The sequence below is a fragment of the Cyclopterus lumpus genome, chromosome 19, assembly GCF_009769545.1.
Source record: "Cyclopterus lumpus isolate fCycLum1 chromosome 19, fCycLum1.pri, whole genome shotgun sequence".
NCBI classification, from domain to species: domain Eukaryota; kingdom Metazoa; phylum Chordata; class Actinopteri; order Perciformes; family Cyclopteridae; genus Cyclopterus; species Cyclopterus lumpus.
Window position 1 is genome coordinate 16,790,227 of NC_046984.1, and position 25,012 is coordinate 16,815,238.

At 44.4% G+C, this 25,012-nt stretch overlaps 2 protein-coding genes across 2 annotated transcripts in view; one reads left to right on the forward strand and one right to left on the reverse strand.

Moving 5' to 3' along the window:
• Positions 1–2,581: 2,581 nt before the first annotated feature.
• ttll6 (tubulin tyrosine ligase-like family, member 6) lies at positions 2,582–16,229 on the reverse strand. The gene is made up of 18 exons (XM_034558762.1): positions 16,134–16,229; positions 14,115–14,400; positions 12,636–12,713; positions 12,292–12,450; positions 9,917–10,069; positions 8,952–9,070; positions 8,403–8,533; positions 8,128–8,284; positions 7,890–8,033; positions 7,166–7,251; positions 6,820–7,045; positions 6,227–6,405; positions 5,934–6,122; positions 5,295–5,454; positions 4,581–4,904; positions 4,450–4,506; positions 3,801–3,900; positions 2,582–3,260 (listed from the first exon to the last, which is right to left on the reverse strand). Exons 2-18 carry the CDS (start codon positions 14,293–14,295, stop codon positions 3,037–3,039), a joined length of 2,667 nt encoding a protein of 888 aa, XP_034414653.1. The 5' UTR covers positions 14,296–14,400; positions 16,134–16,229; the 3' UTR covers positions 2,582–3,036.
• The window catches only part of LOC117749137 (calcium-binding and coiled-coil domain-containing protein 2-like), a gene marked incomplete at its 3' end in the record, with an annotated part of 10,109 nt that continues 1,316 nt past the window's right edge, over positions 16,220–25,012 (forward strand). Inside the window, exons 1-9 of the mRNA XM_034559358.1 lie at positions 16,220–16,301; positions 16,741–16,911; positions 21,958–22,054; positions 22,769–22,929; positions 23,064–23,228; positions 23,310–23,422; positions 23,513–23,582; positions 24,201–24,338; positions 24,439–24,627. Of these exons, the coding sequence (XP_034415249.1) occupies positions 16,747–16,911; positions 21,958–22,054; positions 22,769–22,929; positions 23,064–23,228; positions 23,310–23,422; positions 23,513–23,582; positions 24,201–24,338; positions 24,439–24,627 (1,098 nt within the window). The remainder of the gene's footprint in view (positions 16,302–16,740; positions 16,912–21,957; positions 22,055–22,768; positions 22,930–23,063; positions 23,229–23,309; positions 23,423–23,512; positions 23,583–24,200; positions 24,339–24,438; positions 24,628–25,012) is intronic.

Here is a 25,012-nt window from a genome sequence, read left to right on the forward strand (position 1 = left end):
GTTTTAAGAATAAAACAATGAAATAAAACAATAGAAAAAGAAGGTAGAATATAATTAAGTATCTGCAGGAGAGTAAAAGGTGGAAAGATATGGAGCAGATATTGAAAGAAAAGGAACACGGGGCCTGTACGACCACCACCACCATGCACCACCACCACCATCATCATCATCATCATCATCATCACAGTCGAGCCCAAACCCTCCTGACTATCGTCTCCAAAGGCCTCAAACCTGCGACATGTTTTGGATCTTTTTTTCTTGCGCACACATTGCGCATCTCTCGCGTGTTTTAACGCACATGCGCCGCCACACGGTGGTGAATATCACACGAGGAAATACTCAGAAAGATAACTGTATAGGTGATGATGATGATGATGATGATGATGATGATGACGATGACGCTTAATCACTATTTCCTTAAGAGGGATCTTCCTCTTTTGCAGGAATATAAACACGCAGTGCAGCGGCGCGCGCTCGCGCACGAAGCGTCAGAAACACGGTGCCCTTACCTTTTGTTGATAATCCATCATTTCCTGTGCCGGTGCATGAAGACTCCTCGCGCACTCCTTTACACCCCCCCAAAAAACCCCAAACAATTCAAGTGATTTCATGAAAGTAATCCCTCCGCGGAGTGTGATGATCCACGAACACATATAAATACACAAGTAGAGTATATAACATGGCGCGGGGACCATCTCCAGCTCCCATTTGTTTTTGGGGTGTAAAAAATAAATAAATAATGACGCACGTATCGCTGCGTGTTGCATAAGCAAAAGAGTTCCAGGAGAGAGAAAAAAACAGCAGGTTTGTGTTACTGGTGTTAAGTGAATGAGCGCGTGCGAAAAAGAAAGAAAAAAAAACAGCAGCTGCAATATAACCTCATGGGAAATAAGTTCCCATTCCTGCACGCCACGTGACCTCCAAGCAACCAATCCCGGAGCCCAGAGAGTCGTTAAACTTTCATGGCAAAGTTGTAAATTTTCATAAACAGCAGTCAGTTTTTTTTTTTGTTCTTTTAGAGACGTCGCGTGTTCTCATCGCCATCTTTATTTTGTCTTTTTCTTTTTCTGGTCCAAGACCGGAGACGTTTTTGGGGGATTTAAGGCACAACCAGAAGGAGAGAGGAGTTTTATTTGGTGGGATTTGTTCTGGATGTGCACTTCTGTTCCAAAAAGAAAAGAAAAGGTCTGTGCAGCTTCTTATTGTTCTCTAAAGGAGCTATTTGGCTTTAATCTGAGATTATTAGATGACCTTCAAACCTCCTTAATCCTGAACGTCTTCCGGCCTCTTTCTGCAGGATCCGCACCTAAATAATCTTTATTATCTGTTTCTATAAAATGGTTATTATATATATATAGATTATTATGATGTCTCTGATTGGAGTCCTGAGGGGGATTTTAAGGTCACACCAAAAAACTAAAACCTCAAAGCACGCGCCTTCTTTGCCTTCTTTTCTATTAAAATGACCAGGACGTCATTAAACTCCTTAAATTAACGCACTCATTCGTTAAACTACGTGTTTCTTCTTCTTGTTATCGTTCCTAAATGTCTTATTTACGTTATGTTTTGTTTATAAATGACATCTGGTTGATTTCCACCAACAACAGCGAGGATTTCTGACTTTAACAGACGCAATAAAACCATAAATTCCCGAAACGCATCACATTCATCCTGTTTTTGATCTCCAGGAGAAACAAACTCAAACCAAGTTTCCCTTTACATTTTATATTTTTATATAACAAATACGTAGAAGAAAATAGGACTAAAAGTATTTCCAAAATAAAAGCCTAAAATAAAACAATTTCGGTGCATCTTTGAATGTATTTGTACGTTAATAAACATCCCTAATGTTAATAATATATAAAAATATATATATATATATATATATATATATATATATATATAAAAAAAGGCCTTCTGCGTTTCTGTGGAGCATTCAACGTGTTTTTGTAATATTTCAGTTAAAAAAATAAACCCAAGGCCTTTCTTACTAAAACATGTTTAAATAAATCTCTTTCGATTAATATAGCAGTCGATTAATTTACGTTTTAAACGTAAAACATGTTTATCTTACACAATACACAATATCAATTTAATTGTTTGCATTGGACTGCACAAACTATTCCCCGAGCTTTTCTATCTTTACTAACCACTTTACATTTCTTACAGGGTGGACCAGCTGGAGTTGTTGTTGTTTTCTTTCCCTGTTTCCTTCAAAACAAAAGAAACCGGATGCAGTAAAACTTTATGGCCTCTTTAACTCTCAACGGAAAACAAACCAGCGAACTTATTTTAGAGCAATAATTATTCACTTTGCAGGAAAATCGAATTATTTAAGAACTAAATAATAATATATATTTTTTCTCAAAATAAAAAATGCAACCCATAAAACATCTTAATATATATATATTTATATTCATATATATTTTAAATATGCAAGCATTACATAATTTTTTTGAAAAAGCCCTGGAATCTTTTTTTTCTTGGAAAATTTAATAAAAAACCACCAAGAAAGATGATGAAACTAAATCACATCTTTAAAAAAAAATCATACTTTTATTTATTTATTTAGTGCAAAAAAAAAAAAAACTAAACATTTTCCAAACCTTGAATCGAAGTCCCCCGAGAAAAAGAGGCAGAATGCCTTTATGTTCCACTTCTCTTCAAATCTAGGGGTTTAATCTTAACTAATAATACTTATATATTCATTTCATATCAGCAGTAATCAGTGAGTTTATTAGATTTCCAGAGGTGTTAAATAAGACTCGTCTGCTTTTATTTTGGCACTGAGGTTCATTGAGCTGATTCGTCCCTGCGGAGCAAGACGTTACATGTGAGCACAAACATCCCATAATGTGGTTTCCCTGCAGTGCTGGAAGGTTTTAAAGTGGCGAGCGGAGGAAACTGCAGGAGTCCAGATCTAAAATCGACTAAACGTGAGATTCATCCAAAAGGCACAGTGTGTTTTCTTTATGTTCGCAGCCTCTCTACCTCCAGTCCTCCTGTGGGGTCTTCACACGGTTTAAATCCAGCTCCTCACTGGCCTTTACCGGGCTGGGGGGGTCGGGGGGCTCTGCTGGAGGACTTGCGGACGATGTGAGAGAAGCCAGTCCTCCTGACCAGAGGGGCCGGGGTGGAGATGACGAGCAGGCCCTCCAGGGCCGAGGGGTCGTGGGGCCAGCAGGCGCAGCGCAGGCCTCCTCTGGGGACCGGGTTCAGGACGGGGATGCCGGGTCGGGCCGGGGAGTCCTGCCGGACCCCTGAAGAGGAGACGAGAGACCACGAAGCTGAAAATCTACTCACACGGACATCAAGCGATGTTTTAAGATGTACTCAAGATGGACAAATACTAAATATCAATAAGACATCAATATGTCAAAAATATACTAAAGGCCAAAAATATCATTTTAATTGTTTAATATTGTGGCTCCATGGAAGCCGGTTTATTTCATTTTAAATGCAGTGCAATAATAATAACAATAATAATAAACATTTTATATCAAAATTAAGAATCCAAAATAATTATTAAAGTAGAATTATGTTGATAATTGCATAACAGATGTGAGAAGAAGAAGAAATAACTCAAATGGTAAGTTTTAATTGTTATTTCTTTCTATTTTATTTATGAGTTTTGCAATAATAAAGAACATCTTTCAACACAAGCCAGTTTTGTTGTCTAAATATATATTTTTAAACACAGCATTTAAGAGGTTTTTTAGTCAAATATAAACACACAATAAAAAGGCCAAAGCAGCTGGTAATAACTCCTCAAATCCAAAAGGTGTAGAGATTTAGTTTACCTGCCCGTCGCGTCCGCTGCAGGGCGACGTGGCTCTCGGGCTCCGGCGGGTTCAGGCTCCTCTGGTCCGGCAGTGGCCTCAACGGGCGCTGCCGAGCCACCTGAGACCGGATGAGACCGGATGAGACCGGATGAGACCGGATGACACCGGATGAGACCGGATGAGACCGGATGAGACCGGGTGAGACCGGATGAGACCGGGATGTTTAAACTCTGCTTCTCAGTCTCACACGGACGATTTTCCACAGTGACGGTGTATTTAATATTTACTATGAATGTGGATTTACATAATTTATGCACTTTTGTAACCTGGTTTCCTTTAAAATATTACAAGCGGAGCTGCAACGACAATTAATAATTTTTCAAGCAATAATAACAACATATTCTCTGATTTCAACTTCTCAAATGTGTGAATCTGCTGGTTTTCTTTGTCTTATAAAGTTGTTTTTTTTGGACTGTTGGTCAGAAGAAACCAGCAAACGCAAGTGGCATTTTTTCACTAATCTGTAACATTTTATTGGTAAAAAAGAAAGTGTGAAAACTGTCAAACAAGTATTTTATATTTCTTTAAATAAATATGGATCCGTTTCTTAAAAGGGTCCCTCCTGACCCCTGATAACAAACCACCGCTCTGCTCTCGGCGTCTCTACCTGCTGCAACGCCGGCTGCTTTGTTCTCTGGGAGAACGACGAAGTCAAAGAGTCCAGCTGCGACGAAAAGAAAACCTGAAAGTAACATTCATTTCAGGAGGACGCGGGGTGCACCTGCGGTCGGGTCTCACCTTCGCCTGTCGCCTCTGATGAGCCGGTCTAGTCTGCTGGGCGCAGGCCTCCTGCGGGACCCCCCCTCCGCCCGTCAGGCCCTGCAGCAGCTGTTGGATCTGGTCCACCAGCCCGAGGTCCTGCAGGAGTTTCTTCCTCTGGAGGAGCGCGGCGACCCGCTGCCGCTCCTCCTCCTCCTCCTCCTCCTCCTGCTGCTGCTCCTCCTCCTCCACCTTCTCCTCCTCCTCCTCCTCCTCCTTCTCCTCCTTCTCCTCCTCCTCCTTCTCCTTCTCCTCTAGGAGCTCTGCAGCTTTGGGAGCCAGCGACATACTGGACGGAGCGAGCTTTGGAGAGACATTTGATTCAATTGTTTTTTGCATTGCCTCCCTGTGTGTGTGTGTGTGTGTGCGTGTGTGTGTGTGTGTGTGTGTGTGCAGCCACCAGTTCCCATTTACATTAACAATCACTGTGTCTGAATAACCGCAATAACACTGTTTGCTTTAACCCGTCCGGACAATAAAACAAAAAAAAGATATTTGAATTTGAAATGAGACGTCCAATGAGAAATTTATGTGCATGGGATATTATTCCAGCTAATTTAAATTGGGTTGGAGTCCATTTACTAAAAAAGGGGGTCATCCAGAATATGAAGCATTCGTCATGAGACAGAAGCTGTTTGACTCCCTCTGGTGGTTTCATGAGGACACTGCGTCTGTAATGGGGGACAGCCTCACCGGGTTGTGGCCACAGTCCAGGTTGGGGGGTTGCGTTAGTGCCCCTCCTCGGGGTTTGACCCTCTCCCCCGCCGTCTCCCCCTGCAGGTCTCTCCTCCGGCCTCCCCTCTGCTCCCTCTCCTTCTGCTCCTGCTTCAGACGAAGCTCCTGCAGTTGATGCCTCAAACACACAGACGCAGAAACTTCAGCATCTCGCATATCAAGCCCAAGGATTCTATAGAATAATATTTACTGTAACATTAATCCCTTTATACACACTTCCAGCTAAACCTCATGTTAAAGTAAACAGAAATAAATACGTATAAACTAGACTGAAAGAAGAGCGAGCTTACATTATAATATCTCCAGCTTTTCCCATCTGAATATATATATATATATATATATATATATATATATAATATATAAATAATCCTGCTGCAGTGGTTTGAGTTGCTCAGATTGTTTGCAATTTGTGAAATATGAATTTATGTGATTGGTGGAGCCTGTCGGTGCCAACGTGTGCAGAGTGTGTGAGTCGAGTGGTGGATTAAGTGAGAATAAGATGTCCGTGTTGTGGTTTCGTGAACACCCCCCCCCCCTTCTCCCCCTCTCGCTCTTCATTTGGATCCCCCAGCAGCCTCTGCTCTCTCCACTGGGTACCTGGCACACTCCTCCCTGGCCTTGGACGCCGCCGTCTCCTGGAAGAGCGAGCCGCTGTGCTTGAAGTACTTGTCGTATTTGTCCCCGCCCTCCCTGGGGTAGATCCTCCGGAAGCCCCCCAGGTGTTTGGCCTCGTAGCGCTCCATCTGCTCCAGCGTGGCCGCCTGGCACTGACGCTGCTCCTCCGTCCTGGACACATGCACACGGTGAGTCACCTGCTGTAGGGGAGCAGGTGTGTGACCTTGTATGTGTGTGTGTGTGTGTGTGTGTGTGTGGGATGGGGTCACACACACCTGGCCTCTCTGGTGATGTTCTGCTGTAGCCGGTCCTTCACCCGGCGTCGCTCCTCCTTGGTGATCTTGCGGCGGTCGCAGGCGCCCAGGTTGATGAGGACCAGGGTGTCGTAGAGCAGCGCGTCCTTCACCTCGCGGTCCAGCTGCGAGTCGGTGGTGAAGCTCGGGGAGTGGTTCACCTGGAGACACACACACACACACACACACACACACACACACACACACACACACACACACAGTAAGAGCAGAACAAATTCCTGAAGTCTATAAAGACTAGATTAACTATGTCGGGCTGATTTTAAGTTTTTTTTTTTTTAATGATGCGCAAGACATCTTTCCAGCGTTGGGTCTGAATATTTCACACATCTTGTACAACTTGAGCAAGCTGATAGAGATTCTATACTTTATACTGTCAGACGGTGTGTAAACAGATTTTTTTGTTTTTAAGGGTTAAATGTTCAGTGGTTGAAAGCATGAATAAACGTTCTAATGAAACCACTCTGTCCTCTAAATTCTCCTTAACACAGAAGAAGTCTGCGAAGAGCTTGAGATCCCAGTGTTGCCCAAAACGGAGGCGTCGGGGGTCCCTTCACCTCCAGCACCCAAGGCCTGAGCCGGTGGTCCAGCAGCACGTCGAAGCCCAGGATCTCGAAGCAGGCGCTGCCGGTGGTGTGGTTGGGGAAGCACGTGTGGTAGTTGTGCTTGAGGATCGGGTGAGCGGAGATCAGGGTCTTTATGATCACGTCCTCGATGTCGCTCCACATCTCGTCTGTGTTGCAGCTGATGGACTCCAGGAGCTTGTTCAGGGTGGACAGCTTTCTAATGTGTGTGTGTGTGGGGGGGGGGGGGGACGGACACACACACACACACACACGCATTAAATAAGCAGTGTTTTGAGCATCAGTGCTGCAACACAACAGGCGCGGTGGGTGTGTTTACCGCTTGCTGCCGGTGTCCTCGTCGCGGATAAAGTTCTCGCTGCTCTTGTTGATGGAGTAGTTGGTGAGATGCATGCACACGTCCTCCTGGCGCAAGGCAGGAATAAAGACGGAATAAAAGGTCACGAGAGCTGCAGCGACAATTTTATAGTTAAATTATCGCCGAAGCAACTTTTAAAAAAGACAAAAATGTCAACATCTCATCTGAGTTTTCTGTGTTTTCTGTGATTTTTGAATCTCTTTGGGTTTCGAACTTGTTGCTTGGACATTGGGATTCGCTGATTATATGAGGAAAAATGACTGAATAATAACAGAAAAAAAAGGTGCAGCCATAGCTTTTTTTAAACGTGTGTATCTTGTGTTTTGTTTTTATCCATTATATTTCATAGCTTGCTGTGACTTAATTCTAATTATCACCTTTATATGTAAAGTAAAGTACTGTAATCACAAGGATCCAGATTATGTATTGTATCAACGACATGATCACATGTGTACTTTTCATTGCAACGTACAGGAAAGTGATAACAATGACCTCCTGACCTCTAAAGGGTTCAGGCCCCCGGGGACTCTCTCTGTTTTTATCCTCAACAAATCTGAACTGAAACCAACATCGTGTTCGTCTGTCTCTCGAAGCCCATCGAGGACGGGTTCCCCCCGGTGAGGAAGGCACACACACACACAGACACACACACACACACACACACACACACACACACACCCCTCACCACGTTGCCGTGCGTCGGCTCGTTGTACTTGGTGGTGCAGAAGCGAGCGAGTCCCTCCTTGAACATGAAGATGCTGAACGGGTCGCACGACGTCACCAGCACGTAGATACGCAGGTCAAACTTGTATCCGTCGATTATGAAAGGCTGAGGAGGGAATGGGGAACGCGTGTGAACTTCCACCAGTGTGTGTGTGTGTGTGTGTGTGTGTGTGTGTGTGTGATGATCAAGGGACCCTCACCCTGGAGATGTAAACCTGGCAGATCATGTGCTCCCCGGCCTGAATGTCTTTACTCGACCTGGAGATGACGATGCCTTTGCCTTGGCAGCCGGTGTCCGGCTTGCAGATGTACGTCTTGCTTTTCTTGGTCCTGGTGTAGGCTTGGAAGTCACTGTAACTGCAAAGCACAGTTAGCATCTAAACACACACACACACACACGCACACACACACACACACACACACACACACACACACACACGGAGAGGGGAACTAAATGAAAAGGTTGCACACTGACTCTGCGGGAAGGCACCACGTTCGGGGGAAGATGTTGTAGTCTTTGGGGAAGAGCTTGAACATGCGGTTCATGTTCCTCGCCAGTAAATCTTTGCGGCAAATCTCACTCATCCCCGGGAAGTGGTTTATTTTCTGCAAAAGACACACACACACACACACACACACACACACAAACAAACGTGTTTACTGGGGAGCTACTCTATTGACGGGCGAAGATCATTGTGAAGTATTTTTATGCGCGAGCTTGTCGGCAGTCCAAGTGAGATACGACCAAATAAAGCGCTGCAGCTCATTCGATGGGAGAGGAATCGTTGGTCGTGACCCGCTCAGCACTTCCCGCACTGAATTACTCAATTAGATTACAAATTGATCGCTCCAGCTGAAAAACAGCCCGTTACGAGCAATGAGAGAATGACGTAATCTCTATATGGAAATGCATATGTTTTATTATTTCGCGGGGTCGGGGCATATTGAGGCCTTTAAATTACAACGTGAGGCTTTTACGGTTTGACAGGAGCGGACGGACGTCTCTCACGCACGGTTTGAATACCTGGTAACGCTTCATGTCCTTCACGCGCTCCAGAGACACGGAGCAGTCGGTCCAGAAGAGGGTCCAGTCGTCGCCCTCCATCACCTCCCGGAGGCTGTACCTGCGAGCGGCGCGGCGCACTGAGACCAACACACAAGGAGTCCGAGTGAAATACGAGCTGCTGATCTAGGAGCTGCTGATGATGTACAGGTCCATGGCCAAAAGCATGTGGACACGCGGTTGAGGTCGGTGCTCTGAGCGTTTTCTAAACGGGGCTGGCTCTGTGCACAGGGGGTCTTTGTCGTGTTGCAACAGGAAAGAAACAAACACAAACTGTCGCCACGAAGTTCACAAATTGTCGAGAATATTTAATCTATATATATCTGTAGCATCAAAATTTGCCTTTCAATGGAATTAAACCCAAACCGTGAAATGAAGCTCAGCCTGAATTCAATCCCTCTCTCACTTCCTCTCTGTCAGCCGGTTGTGGGCGTGCTCTCTTTTGGGTTAAACCAACCAGATCTGGTTGATGTCAGCTTTCAATTTTAGTCAACGTCTCGGCGCTCAAGGTCGAGTGTCTCCTGAGAACAATGCGTTCACGTGGACCTCCTCGTGGAGTCGAGGGGTGTCCACACACCGTTGGCCACGGAGTCTCTGTTTTCACACATGGTTGTGTAAACCATGAGCAGCCGGGGGGGTGCAGGTATCGTTAAAATCACATGAATTAGAGAACGTACCGCTTTCATATTTGCAGTTGGTGAGGTTGATGCACAGTCATCTGAAAGAGAAGAGAGACAGAAAGAGAGGGACAGACATCTGCTTTGCTGCAAGGTGCCCTGAACGCCTCATCGCGCTCATCTTCCCTCCACCGGATGATGGAGGACAGGTGAGGGGAAAGTCAAACCCCTCCGGAGCGAGTCGGCGAATCACAGGGTGCTCGGAGGTAGAGTACCTGCAGAGGGAAAGGAGATCCGGCAGTTAAGTACCTCCTCTTGCTTTTCCTCCTCTTCTTGTTGTTGATGGGCGGCGGGGTGCGAGTGCAGGCCTCGGCTGGGCTTCCTCCGCCCTCTCCCTCTCCCTGCTGCTCGTGGTCAAGTGCCTCTTCGTCTCCGCCTGCACCGTCCATGGGTAGACCCATCCTGGAGGTGCACAAACAAAAACAAAAACAAAAAGCGTATGTGTCAGCGGAGGAAATTGGAACCCTTTGGCGCTCGTTTCCTCTTTCAGGCCGGTCTGTTTTTGGTTTTTTTTATGTGCCGCAAACAGCCTCGCAATGAAATTCAATTCAAACGTGACATGCAGAACAAGCTGTAAGCACGCGCTCGGACTCATGTTTCCGTTTCCATTTCTCTCATCAGCTGAGTGCTCCGGCGTTGTCACGCGCCGACATTCAAGAGTTATCGTGGCAGGACGGATACAAATAGAGACGGGGGAATTAACCCCCCAACGCCCAACAGAACATCAATTTGAATGCTTTTTATGATATTGATATTCAAAGGAACGCCGAGAGCAGTATGCTGGTACGACTTACAAATATCTCTCTCTTTTCCCTCTTTATATGATGGCGAGTGTCCTTATGATGGCTTTTTGTAAGCAGTCCACTTCTTCCCCTATTCATTAACACCCACCGTGTTATATTAAGGGGGTTCTTGTGATCGCCTTCTTGGTTATTCTAAGACTTTTAGCACGTAGCTTTATACTCAAACCCACAAGCTGCAAACTAAATACGGTTCTTTGTAAATGTGCTGTTAGTGGATACTATTCTCCCACAATGCAATGCAACAATGAAATGGAGGAGTCGCCCAGAGTTGGGGAAAAACAAAAAGAAGATTTAAATGAATTGTGGATGACGTTGAAATAGACAGTCCAAAGTCAAAAATACATTTCCGTGAGGATAAAGCGGTTAAAGTTGATTTTATTGTATACCGATGATGAGCTTGGAGTTTGTAGTAATTAGTATGAAGTATGGATTTGGGATGCAGCTTCAGAGGCTACATGCTAGCGGCTTTGTGTGACTGAACTTAGTAGCACTTTAGCAGCACTTAAATGGCTCTTACTGATAGCACTTTGTAGTTTAACTTTATTGAAGAAATTGTACTTGCTTGATTCTTGTTGTTCTGAGTTTGGACTCACGGTTTAATGCACTTATTGTAACTCGCTTTGGATAAAAGCGTCAGCTAAATGACATGTAATGTAATGTAATAATGAACTTGAACTGAATGCTAACATCTGCATGCTAACGTCTGAATGCTAACGTCTGCATGCTAACGTCTGAATGCTAACGTCTGCATGCTAACATCTGCATGCTAACGTCTGAATGCTAACGTCTGCATGCATAACTTCTGGTTTAACGTTTTTCTGGTTTGGTTAATGTCCGTCTGCACTCCGACCCGAGCTCGGTGGCCAGAAATCGTCCCGGCAGCTTCTCAACGGCCGGCCTCTGCCTCCTATCTGGTGTCTCGTGGGGGCGAAGGTGAGGTGGAGTTGGTTCCCCGGTAATGATCGTGATCGCGGTGGCATTAAGGAGGGACGCCCCAGGCGCGCTGTGGGAGGTCCCGGTGCCGGATGACCGTATTCTGATCCAACGATCTGGATAATCCTGGCCCCCGAACTGTGAGCTTTACACTGGACCTCGACCCCGATACGGTTACAGCCCCGCACGAGGGTTTCTCCAAGGTTCTCCTTCAGTGTCACGACACACGCGTCTGGTTTACTCTAAAAAATGGTTTACTTTAAAAAGACCAAAACAAGTTGTTCATTTAAAGGGATACACGCGCCATTTAGACATAAAGCTTGTGTTGCTGAGGAGGTTGTCACTATCTGATTAATTAATATAATGACATAAAAGAAAGGACAAACATAATACAGTGAACACACATGATTAGTGACGCAACTAACAATGATCTAACTATCGAGTACATTGATATAAATTGTTCCCGAAGCCCAACATCTCGTCTTAAAACTGCCATTTCTGTTTGACAACGGTCCAAAAACCCAAAAGGTGTTTTATTTGCCAAGATACCCATCAGAGACGCAGCAAATCTTTGCATAACATCAGGCAGTCGTGCACAAACGCTCTCTAAACTAAATTAGTTACACAGGAAAATCAACACCTTCTGTTGCCTCACTAATTGATTATTTAAATCTATTGAAGCTTAAACTAAGTCTGATGCAACAACTCAAACCCAAACAAATCCTCTCTCTTCGTGAAGATTACGTTTCGTCTTCGAAGGCGAGTGAATTTAACTTTGCCGTCATTTTTGCTGCAGTTTGTTGAATTGAATCTAATATTTGATATGAAACAGGGTGAACTAAATATGGGAAACTCCTCTGCCCACCTGGTTCTCCGTCTCCGACTCACCTGCGCTGCAAAGCCTACATCTGTGAGGACGACGGTGGTGGAAGATGCCTGCCCCCGTCCGTCTCCACACACAGATCGTTGCTTCGGGAGCCCTTGGAGACGCTGTCACACTCCTCAGTGGACGTGCCAGTGAGCCACATCTCCACCTCCTGAAACCGGCTGGAGAAAAAAAAAAGAGTAGATTTGTATGACCACGAGGACGGCTCCCTTCAGATTGACTTACACACACACACAAGCAACGGACCCGGCGGTGGATCTGGTGACCAATTGGAAATGGATGGGACCAACACCGGATCCCACACACACACACACACACACACACACACACACACACACACACACACCTGACATGATGGAGAGAACAAGAGCAGGAGGCCTCAGCAGGGAGCGAGAGGAGAGGAACGATGCCCGACACCTCCTCGCTGAAACAGGAGAAGTGTTCTTCAACGTCCTGAGTTGTTCAATTTAAATCTGTGCTGAAAAGCGGTGTGTGCGTGTGTGTGTGTGTGTGTGTTTTTGTGTGTGTGTGTGTGTGTGTGTGTGTGTGTGTGTGTGTGTGTGAACAGGCTGGACATCCCATCTAGTTTGCCAAATTGAAATGGAGAACCTTCAGTTGAAGCTTAGCCGTCCATTGAAGACATTAAATATGGAGCGCGGGCCGAAGGGGAAACGCCGGTCCCCAGAAGAATAGAAAGTAGCCGTGTCTGGTATGTGTGCCGGTTGCCACGACAGCCAATCGGGTATCGATCAATCAGATTAGAACACGGCTGGATGACAACAGTGTGTGAACGATGACAACACTTCTGGATTAATCAATCAATCGACGTTAATAAATCATCAGGTGACATCAAAAAAACACTTATCTACTACCCTTCTATTGACACGTCATGACTGTATCGGAGGGTATTTAAACCGAGTGTGTGTATGTGTGTGTGTGTGTGTGTGTGTGTGTGTGTGTGAGAGAGTTTGTGCGCTCTTTTCTCTTATGTGAATAAAGTGCGTCTTCATGTGTGTCATTAAATAAAGAAGGCATTGAATATCTAACTGAAGTAATCTGTTTTCATTACAGTTGCAGCAGGGGAACAAAAATAATATTTATAATTTATCCTAATATATATATATATATATATATATATATATATATATATATATATATATATATATATATATATATATTCTGCTATTACAGCTATATGCATCAGTATTCACAGTATTTACATGGATGTTACCGCCCATAATATTGTATTTTTTTATTTCACTACATGTATTTAACAGCTATAATTACAAGTTTAGAAAATATGTGATCAGTGTAATGAAATTCAGTGCAGATTAAACTATTAGAAACCTCCTAAATGTGCACATTTAGGGGCCAGATCTGAACCGATGTGAGGGTCAAAGGTCAGAGGGTGTTGTATGTGTACAGATTGTAAAGCTCTCTGAGGCAAAATTTTGTAATTTGTGATTTGGGGCTTATACAAAATACATTTTATTTAAGTTAATTAAAGTTTCCACCTGGTTGTTACACAACAAATTAAAAAAGGTAAATATTTAATTGTAAAAAATAAAGTAAGAAAAGTTCTCATAATCAACTCACAGAGCGTTGGGCTCGTCGGTATATTCACGGTTTGTTTGTGGTTGACTTTCTGATCTAATAACACACGTGTCATTGATAAAAAAAAAAGATCAAAAGAGTTGACGCTGCTGCACGCGGACCCACATGTGGTTACCGTCGCCACGGTAACGGAACGCTGGCCTCTCACACGGCGATTTGAGGCTAACGGTCGACGAGCGAGACGAGAAAACGTCGGAAAACGTAACATTACCGTGAGCGTGTCCTCTCGGTACCGGTCCGGTTACACCGACGGACCGGCCCTTTGTAATGCTGCTGTTGTTGCTGCTGTTGTTGTTGTTGTTGTTGTTGTTGTTGTTTCGTCTTCTTGGCTCGACGCACAGTGGAGACGTAACCGACCAATGTAAACATTTGCGCGCGCGCACGCTGCCCATTTTCAGATGGAACGTCCCCGGTGCGCGTTTAGCCAATCACAAGCCAGGGGTGGGAGGGTTCACGTCTCTGATTGGTTGTCGGCTCACCGGTGAGAAAAGAAGCGTCTGCAAGCAATCAGAATCAGAATCGATTATTATATATATTATTATCATAAGTACGTTGCACATGCAAGGAATTTGACTGGGTGCATAACAATAAACATAGACATAGAATAAAACAATTCAAATAATGAACAATAAACATAGTTTATTTGTTTATTTGTTAGTATTATTATTATTTTTTTTTCTTTCTTTTCCCTTTTTTAACTTTATTATTGTCTGACAAACTTAACATTTGTATGTATGTATAATGTTAATATATCTAAATGACTAAAAATGTAAGTAAAAAAACAACAACATAATTTAAAGATAAATATGGTAAACAACAACAAACAGATAACAGTACTTTAAAACAAGTATATATTATAAGATAAAAGTGGCAAGTGTATTTTAATGAGAAATTAAAAGATGTGCAAGGTTGTTGAAGATGTCATGTTATCGCAGCTTTCAGAGATAATAATTAAAATCAAACAAAACAAATGTTTTCGGCGTTAACAATCAACCCTTGACATTGAGATGTATCATACAATCACTACGTTCACAAGATGTATTTATTTTCAAAGTAGATTAAACCTTGGTATTGTTGAAAGGACATAACATCTAAAAACTGTCAGATGTTTTTCAACGTTACGCAATAGGTTTTACACGATCTATTTTAAGCATGGGTGTACCATTTTTGCAAAATTATAACTTATTTATATACATTTAACACAAAATATGTTTTGTTGTAAAGACTGGGAGAAATGATAAACACCATCAAGGGACAGCAGTGAAATTCATAATAAAAGTTGTGAATATATTTTTCGAACGTGTTATTGATCAAATAAATAAATCTGAATTCAAAGTGTAAATCCACACTAAAGAGACGTAGCTCTGCTCTCTGTGGTCTGATCTGTGTCGGCATGTGGCACCTTCATAGCCACACCCTTCTCCCAACAGGTATATTGTGTGATAAAGAAACACCTGCTGTATGACAGCATTATTATCAAAGAGGCTGTATTTTCATGGGTATGTGAACAACTCACTTTAAATATATAAACATGCATAAATAATAATAAACATAATACTATATCAGCCATGTGCTAATTATTATGTAAATCCTATATTTGGATTTGTTAATATTTTTATTTTAATAACCTTAAAGTCCGTTTCCAACTAAAAAGTGCCCAAATTCGTATATGGCTGATGTGTAACCAACATAAGACTGAGTTCTAAACTGATGAATATCAAAGTGTGTCTTATACTTAAGCCTAAAACTATTATAATGATTATTATATTATTATATTACATATTTAATGAACAGGATGTGTTCAATGTCGAAATGAATTTAGCTCCCTCTTGTGCTTTTATGTCTCACTGCAGAGGAGAGGAAAGAAGAGTTTTATTTAATTGGCCTACATTACCCACAATGCAGCACCCAGAACGTAACTTCTGATGCCTTTACGGACAATCGGAGATAAGGCAGCAATGTCGCTGATTTGATGAAAAATAAAATAAAAAAAGTACAAGGGGGAGTTTGTTGTCCAGATATAAGATAATAAATGTATGTGCTACAGTTTTAATACAAAGTGTGAAAGAGATCAAATATATAAATTGAAAAATAAAAGATCAGTAAGGCGTGAATTAAAATGTATATCATTATGTGTACTATACATTACAGTAAGGATCGTATTTATATGAACAGGTAAAGCCTTTTTTCCAAACGCCGTTAAATGATTTAAATGTAATGGTATACTCACGTTGGGATGTCAAAGAAGATCGGGCTGAACGTCTTTAAAAGCACCGGACTACTTTACGTCACCGAAGAGTGCCGCTGTATAAATATTCGAGGAGCACCTGAACGCAGCAGCTGCTGACAAGCGGAGCTGGCGGTTGATGTCCGCGCAGTGACGAGTGACGACCAACGTGTGAGTTTAACGTCTTTATCCTGACATTTATTCTCAAATGTAGCTAGTTAGGTTTGTTGCCACTTCCGGTGGCAAAAACAACGTTTTCTATTAGACATTAACATTATATAACGTCTCTGGTGAGCACTCTTCTGCCAGCTTACTTTCGGTTTCTCTATGTTGATAAGTAACATGCCCTTTAAAGTTTAAAAGGTGTTATACAACCGACTAAAAGTCATCTCCATGTCGTTTTAACTTAAAGTTTCGCCATTTTCAGCGCTGGAAAAAGAAAGGTGTTTTTCATTTAATTATGAGATATTATATAACCTAGGTGCGCAACTTACAACAACAACAACAACAACAGGAAGATGAAAGCTAATAAAGAAACACCGGAGCCGCTTTCTGTCACATGCCCTGCGGTCCGTTTCATCCTCCGTGTCTATGTGTTTACTGGCTGCAGCTCAGCATGGACAGCCCCAAAGAGGCGGCCATGCCCGCAGCACGCATCTTCTCCCAGGTGGTGTTCACCGACCCCCCGCACTCCTACCCGCCCGTCAGCCCCGTCACCTGCAGCTACACCCACACACCCGCTTTTCAGCCGAGCCCCCGGGACTGGGTGGGCATGTTTAAGGTGAGGACACTATGTCATGAGGTGGGCGTGTTTAAGGTAGGACACTGTCATGAGGTGGGCGTGTTTAAGGTGAGGACACTGTCATGAGGTGGGCGTGTTTAAGGTAGGACACTGTCATGAGGTGGGCATGTTTAAGGTGAGGACACTATGTCATAAGGTGGGCGTGTTTAAGGTAGGACACTGTCATGAGGTGGGCGTGTTTAAGGTGAGGACACTGTCATGAGGTGGGCGTGTTTAAGGTAGGACACTGTCATGAGGTGGGCGTGTTTAAGGTGAGGACACTATGTCATGAGGTGGGCGTGTTTAAGGTAGGACACTGTCATGAGGTGGGCGTGTTTAAGGTAGGACACTGTCATGAGGTGGGCATGTTTAAGGTGAGGACACTATGTCATGAGGTGGGCATGTTTAAGGTGAGGACACTATGTCATGAGGTGGGCATGTTTAAGGTGAGGACACTATGTCATGAGGTGGGCGTGTTGAAGGTAGGACACTATGTCATGAGGTGGGCATGTTTAAGGTGAGGACACTATGTCATGAGGTGGGCGTGTTTAAGGTGAGGACACTATGTCATGAGGTGGGCGTGTTTAAGGTGAGGACACTATGTCATGAGGTGGGCGTGTTTAAGGTGAGGACACTATGTCATGAGGTGGGCGTGTTTAAGGTAGGACACTATGTCATGAGGTGGGCATGTTTAAGGTGAGGACACTATGTCATGAGGTGGGCGTGTTTAAGGTGAGGACACTATGTCATGAGGTGGGCGTGTTTAAGGTGAGGACACTGTCATGAGGTGGGCGTGTTTAAGGTGAGGACACTATGTCATGAGGTGGGCGTGTTTAAGGTAGGACACTATGTCATGAGGTGGGCGTGTTTAAGGTGAGGACACTATGTCATGAGGTGGGCGTGTTTAAGGTAGGACACTGTCATGAGGTGGGCGTGTTTAAGGTGAGGACACTGTCATGAGGTGGGCGTGTTTAAGGTGAGGACACTGTCATGAGGTGGGCGTGTTTAAGGTGAGGACACTATGTCATGAGGTGGGCGTGTTTAAGGTGAGGACACTATGTCATGAGGTGGGCGTGTTTAAGGTGAGGACACTATGTCATGAGGTGGGCGTGTTTAAGGTGAGGACACTATCATGAGGTGGGCGTGTTTAAGGTAGGACACTGTCATGAGGTGGGCGTGTTTAAGGTGAGGACACTGTCATGAGGTGGGCGTGTTTAAGGTAGGACACTATGTCATGAGGTGGGCGTGTTTAAGGTGAGGACACTATGTCATGAGGTGGGCGTGTTTAAGGTAGGACACTATGTCATGAGGTGGGCGTGTTTAAGGTGAGGACACTGTCATGAGGTGGGCGTGTTTAAGGTGAGGACACTATGTCATGAGGTGGGCGTGTTTAAGGTAGGACACTATGTCATGAGGTGGGCGTGTTTAAGGTGAGGACACTGTCATGAGGTGGGACATGTTTAAGGTGAGGACACTATGTCATGAGGTGGGCGTGTTTAAGGTGAGGACACTATGTCATGAGGTGGGCGTGTTTAAGGTGAGGACACTATGTCATGAGGTGGGCGTGTTTAAGGTGAGGACACTATGTCATGAGGTGGGCGTGTTTAAGGTAGGACACTGTCATGAGGTGGGCGTGTTTAAGGTGAGGACACTGTCATGAGGTGGGCGTGTTTAAGGTAGGACACTGTCATGAGGTGGGCATGTTTAAGGTGAGGACACTATGTCATAAGGTGGGCGTGTTTAAGGTAGGACACTGTCATGAGGTGGGCGTGTTTAAGGTGAGGACACTGTCATGAGGTGGGCGTGTTTAAGGTAGGACACTGTCATGAGGTGGGCGTGTTTAAGGTGAGGACACTATGTCATGAGGTGGGCGTGTTTAAGGTAGGACACTGTCATGAGGTGGGCGTGTTTAAGGTAGGACACTGTCATGAGGTGGGCATGTTTAAGGTGAGGACACTATGTCATGAGGTGGGCATGTTTAAGGTGAGGACACTATGTCATGAGGTGGGCATGTTTAAGGTGAGGACACTATGTCATGAGGTGGGCGTGTTTAAGGTAGGACACTATGTCATGAGGTGGGCATGTTTAAGGTGAGGACACTATGTCATGAGGTGGGCGTGTTTAAGGTGAGGACACTATGTCATGAGGTGGGCGTGTTTAAGGTGAGGACACTATGTCATGAGGTGGGCGTGTTTAAGGTGAGGACACTATGTCATGAGGTGGGCGTGTTTAAGGTAGGACACTATGTCATGAGGTGGGCATGTTTAAGGTGAGGACACTATGTCATGAGGTGGGCGTGTTTAAGGTGAGGACACTATGTCATGAGGTGGGCGTGTTTAAGGTGAGGACACTGTCATGAGGTGGGCGTGTTTAAGGTGAGGACACTATGTCATGAGGTGGGCGTGTTTAAGGTAGGACACTATGTCATGAGGTGGGCGTGTTTAAGGTGAGGACACTATGTCATGAGGTGGGCGTGTTTAAGGTAGGACACTGTCATGAGGTGGGCGTGTTTAAGGTGAGGACACTGTCATGAGGTGGGCGTGTTTAAGGTGAGGACACTGTCATGAGGTGGGCGTGTTTAAGGTGAGGACACTATGTCATGAGGTGGGCGGGTTTAAGGTGAGGACACTATGTCATGAGGTGGGCGTGTTTAAGGTGAGGACACTATGTCATGAGGTGGGCGTGTTTAAGGTGAGGACACTATCATGAGGTGGGCGTGTTTAAGGTAGGACACTGTCATGAGGTGGGCGTGTTTAAGGTGAGGACACTGTCATGAGGTGGGCGTGTTTAAGGTAGGACACTATGTCATGAGGTGGGCGTGTTTAAGGTGAGGACACTATGTCATGAGGTGGGCGTGTTTAAGGTAGGACACTATGTCATGAGGTGGGCGTGTTTAAGGTGAGGACACTGTCATGAGGTGGGCGTGTTTAAGGTGAGGACACTATGTCATGAGGTGGGCGTGTTTAAGGTAGGACACTATGTCATGAGGTGGGCGTGTTTAAGGTGAGGACACTGTCATGAGGTGGGACATGTTTAAGGTGAGGACACTATGTCATGAGGTGGGCGTGTTTAAGGTGAGGACACTATGTCATGAGGTGGGCGTGTTTAAGGTGAGGACACTATGTCATGAGGTGGGCGTGTTTAAGGTGAGGACACTATGTCATGAGGTGGGCGTGTTTAAGGTAGGACACTATGTCATGAGGTGGGCGTGTTTAAGGTGAGGACACTATGTCATGAGGTGGGCGTGTTTAAGGTAGGACACTGTCATGAGGTGGGCGTGTTTAAGGTGAGGACACTGTCATGAGGTGGGCGTGTTTAAGGTAGGACACTGTCATGAGGTGGGCGTGTTTAAGGTGAGGACACTATGTCATGAGGTGGGCGTGTTTAAGGTGAGGACACTGTCATGAGGTGGGCGTGTTTAAGGTGAGGACACTATGTCATGAGGTGGGCGTGTTTAAGGTGAGGACACTATGTCATGAGGTGGGCGTGTTTAAGGTAGGACACTATGTCATGAGGTGGGCGTGTTTAAGGTGAGGACACTGTCATGAGGTGGGCGTGTTTAAGGTAGGACACTATGTCATGAGGTGGGCGTGTTTAAGGTGAGGACACTATGTCATGAGGTGGGCGTGTTTAAGGTGAGGACACTGTCATGAGGTGGGCGTGTTTAAGGTAGGACACTGTCATGAGGTGGGCGTGTTTAAGGTAGGACACTGTCATGAGGTGGGCGTGTTTAAGGTGAGGACACTGTCATGAGGTGGGCGTGTTTAAGGTAGGACACTGTCATGAGGTGGGCGTGTTTAAGGTGAGGACACTGTCATGAGGTGGGCGTGTTTAAGGTAGGACACTGTCATGAGGTGGGCGTGTTTAAGGTGAGGACACTGTCATGAGGTGGGCGTGTTTAAGGTAGGACACTGTCATGAGGTGGGCGTGTTTAAGGTGAGGACACTGTCATGAGGTGGGCGTGTTTAAGGTGAGGACACTATGTCATGAGGTGGGCGTGTTTAAGGTGAGGACACTGTCATGAGGTGGGCGTGTTTAAGGTAGGACACTATGTCATGAGGTGGGCGTGTTTAAGGTGAGGACACTATGTCATGAGGTGGGCGTGTTTAAGGTAGGACACTATGTCATGAGGTGGGCGTGTTTAAGGTGAGGACACTGTCATGAGGTGGGCGTGTTTAAGGTAGGACACTGTCATGAGGTGGGCGTGTTTAAGGTGAGGACACTATGTCATGAGGTGGGCGTGTTTAAGGTGAGGACACTATGTCATGAGGTGGGCGTGTTTAAGGTGAGGACACTATGTCATGAGGTGGGCGTGTTTAAGGTAGGACACTATGTCATGAGGTGGGCGTGTTTAAGGTGAGGACACTGTCATGAGGTGGGCGTGTTTAAGGTAGGACACTGTCATGAGGTGGGCGTGTTTAAGGTGAGGACACTATGTCATGAGGTGGGCGTGTTTAAGGTGAGGACACTATGTCATGAGGTGGGCGTGTTTAAGGTGAGGACACTATGTCATGAGGTGGGCGTGTTTAAGGTGAGGACACTATGTCATGAGGTGGGCGTGTTTAAGGTGAGGACACTATGTCATGAGGTGGGCGTGTTTAAGGTGAGGACACTATGTCATGAGGTGGGCGTGTTTAAGGTGAGGACACTGTCATGGGAAAGCTACTCTGAATAATAACTCACAAAGTATCTTCTCTCAAAATAACTACTTATCTCCAAAATAGTGACTTTAGTATCTCAAAATATCGACTTATATAAAAAAAATAGTGACTATCTAAAAAATAGTATATTTTTTATTTTTAGATACATAGTATCTCAAAATAATGACATAGTATCTCAAAGTAATGACTTATATAAAGAAAGAAGGACTTATCTAAAAAATACTGAGTTAGTATCTTGAAATAATGACTTAGTATCTCAATATAATGATATAGTATTTTTCTTAATCTTTAGTATTTTGTGAGAAACATTCTTATCGTGACATACAGGATCTTTTTTTGGATCACATGCCCCCTATGAGGTTTGTCTTAACCTTTTCTTGAACAGGTGGGGTGGAGCACCACCAAGGACTACCACACCTTCGTGTGGGTGGAGTCTTGTCTGGATGTGGTCGGGTCCGCCACCAGGCAGGCTGTTTTTAAAGGTAAGAAGTATAGTTTCACTATTCACGTTTTGTAAAATGAGTTTTGATCCATCATCTGATCAGATGAGAAGTGAACTTCTTAAAATAAAGTGGCGTTTACTTTGCGACGCGTCATTTCAGTTCATGTCCTTCGATGCGGACTTTGACTTCACAGCAGATTGCTTCATAATGAGTTTGTTTAGAGAGGCCCGAAGGAGTGAAAGTATCCATCATTTCACAAGAAAAAAGACAAAATGAATATAATTTTATATAACTTTTACAATAATCCCTTTATTAATCCTGTGATCTGTCTCGGGACATTCAGATTGTGAAGTGCTAGTAATATTTAGTTATTTTACAGCTGCCTCAAAAGAGCACTTATTTCAAATTTAGCTTGTTTTTTTTAGTATTTATTCATTCAATAATTATTTTAAAGAGTAGGGTTGTTGAAATACTTTTTATTCAAAGAATTTTTAATTTAAAAAAAAAAGTTATTTAATTGGCAGAAAATAAATCAGCAACAATTGTAATAATCAGTTCATCTTTTCAGTTTACCAAAAAAATGCCAAACAATTATATTTTGTCTTGTTCTCAAATGGGATCATTTACTTCTTTTCTCTTTCTTATAAGACATAAAGAGGAGTTTTGAGTAATTAGAATGAGCGAGTTTCACTATTTTCAGATTAATTAGACGAGTAAATGAATCCACATGTCGCTCTGCTCTCGTCCAATCAGAGTACTACCTGCCCAAGGATGAGCTGGACTTCTACCAGTTCTGCTACGTCGACGGCGCCGGTCAGGTGTGCGGAGCCAGCACTTCTTTCTGTTTTAAAAACCCGGCGCAGCGAAGCCCGGAGAGCATCGTGGAGGACGAGCTCATGGTCGTCACCACGCAGGTACCACATTCCTGCAGCTCTACTGGGGGGGGAGGGGGCGATTAGAGGTCGTTGTGAAAGATAAAAGTCTTATTTTACATGTGATAAAGTAAACAAAAGCTCCGCATTGATCCGATGTGCTCTGTTGAAACCAGGAGCAGGTCGAACGGAGTCTACGCGAGAAAGCCGAACTGCAGAGGGAGCTGGATCGGATCAGGGGGGAAAATGAAACCTTGAAACAGGAGAGACGGCAACGGGACGGCGAGGAGGAGCAGCGGAAACGAAGCTCGGGGTTAGACGCGGCATCCAGACAAAAGGAGGTGAGATCTATTTAAATAATGATAATAATAATAAAAGGCGTCGACCGAATCCAGTGCCAATCCTTCGTCGTTGAACTTCAGCAGGCGCACGCCCAGGAGAAGTTGGACCGAGCCGAGGTGAAGATCAACCTGCTGAAGGAGGAACGCGAGGAGCTGAGGGGGCGGGGCGCCACTCAGGGGGCGGAGGTCGCCACGTGAGTCGAGTCCGGACGTTCCCAATCGATCCGTACAAGTAGAAAACTTGTCGCGTGCATTTTTTTAATTTGTTTTTATTGTGTTTTCAGGTTAAATTCCAAACTCAGACAACAAGAAAGGGAACTGTTCAAAATGAAAGACGCCATCCAGCTGCTTCAGGTACGCCTGCGTCGCAGTGCGATGATGTCATAATAAAGGGTGTGATGTCATAGAGGACATCTCCTTGTTGTTGTTGTTGACACATCCCATGACATTAGCACACAGGAGATCTTCTTAAACGGCTCGTTGATATATTATTGTTTACTTATATATAGAGACAATAATAACAAACTGTTTACCAAACAGGAGAACTAGAACATTTGTTGGGGACTATTTTCAGCATTTATTGCATTTTTTCCTGTTGTTTATTTATTATTATTACAGTAAAGTTTGTGATCACAAGGATGCCGATTATTAACTATATTAACATGATCGTATGTGCACTTTTCATCGTAATGACGACGACTCCCCGACGTTTGACGATGAGGCCGGTGACTTTTTGTCGTCAACAAATTGTCATCGTTTTAATCTGAAGACGTCTCACAAATACAATATGCAGTTTTCATTTTAATCGAACGTCACTCAAACAAGAAGGAAAGTGTTTATTTGTAGGGGGACTATTTTCATTGGCGGATTAATCCACATTTGGCTCTCTAGTGAGAGTTCTTCGCATTCAAATGTGTGTGTGTGTGTGTGTGTGTGTGTGTGTGTGTGTGTGTGTTGACCTTTTGTTGTCAGGTTGACCTCCAGAGCCTTGAGAGGGAGAAGGAGCGGCTCCAAGCGGAGCTGCAGAGGTCGCAGAGCCTCGTGCGCGACATGGTCGCCGTGAAGCGCGAGAACCCGGAGCAGCAGACCTGTCCGGACGACGACCTCAGGGTGGGGACAAAACAAAACAACACATAAACAACAACAACAACACAATGCTCACGTTCTTTTAAAAAAGATCCAACGGTGACAATGACGACGTCTCCTTCAGGCGGAGTGTCAGGCTCTCGCCCGCCAGCTGCAGGACGCTCAGAGGAAACTGGCGTCTGAGAGGGAGGAGTCCAGAAACGCCAAGAGACACGTGGAGTCTCTGGACGACGAGGTGCAGGACCTCAGGGAGCAGCTGGAGAAGGTGGCCTCCGCCTGTGAGCACGCAGAGCGCATGAGCGCCAAACGGGAGGTGAGGAAACCCGGGGATCGGTTAAGGGATGACATGCGGCGGCCATATTGGGGTTTCACTCTCTACGGGAACTCTTAATGCTGCAGCATACAATGAAAGTGTATTTTAGAGGATAGTGTGAACAGTTTGGGGAAGGGAAGCCCTTCCTCTGTGTGTGTGTGTGTGTGTGTGTGAAAAGAATACACACACTCCTTTAAAGGAGTATAAGAACTTTACCTACATTAAATAGTCTTAAGTGTTTTATCTAAATCAGGAACTAAGTAAAACAAATATGAATCCGAACGGACAACTTCTATTCTCATCTTATACCAACGCATTTACCCAGCCTCTGACTAGCGTCTTTTAGAAATATAAATATATATATATATATGTATGTGTGTCTGTG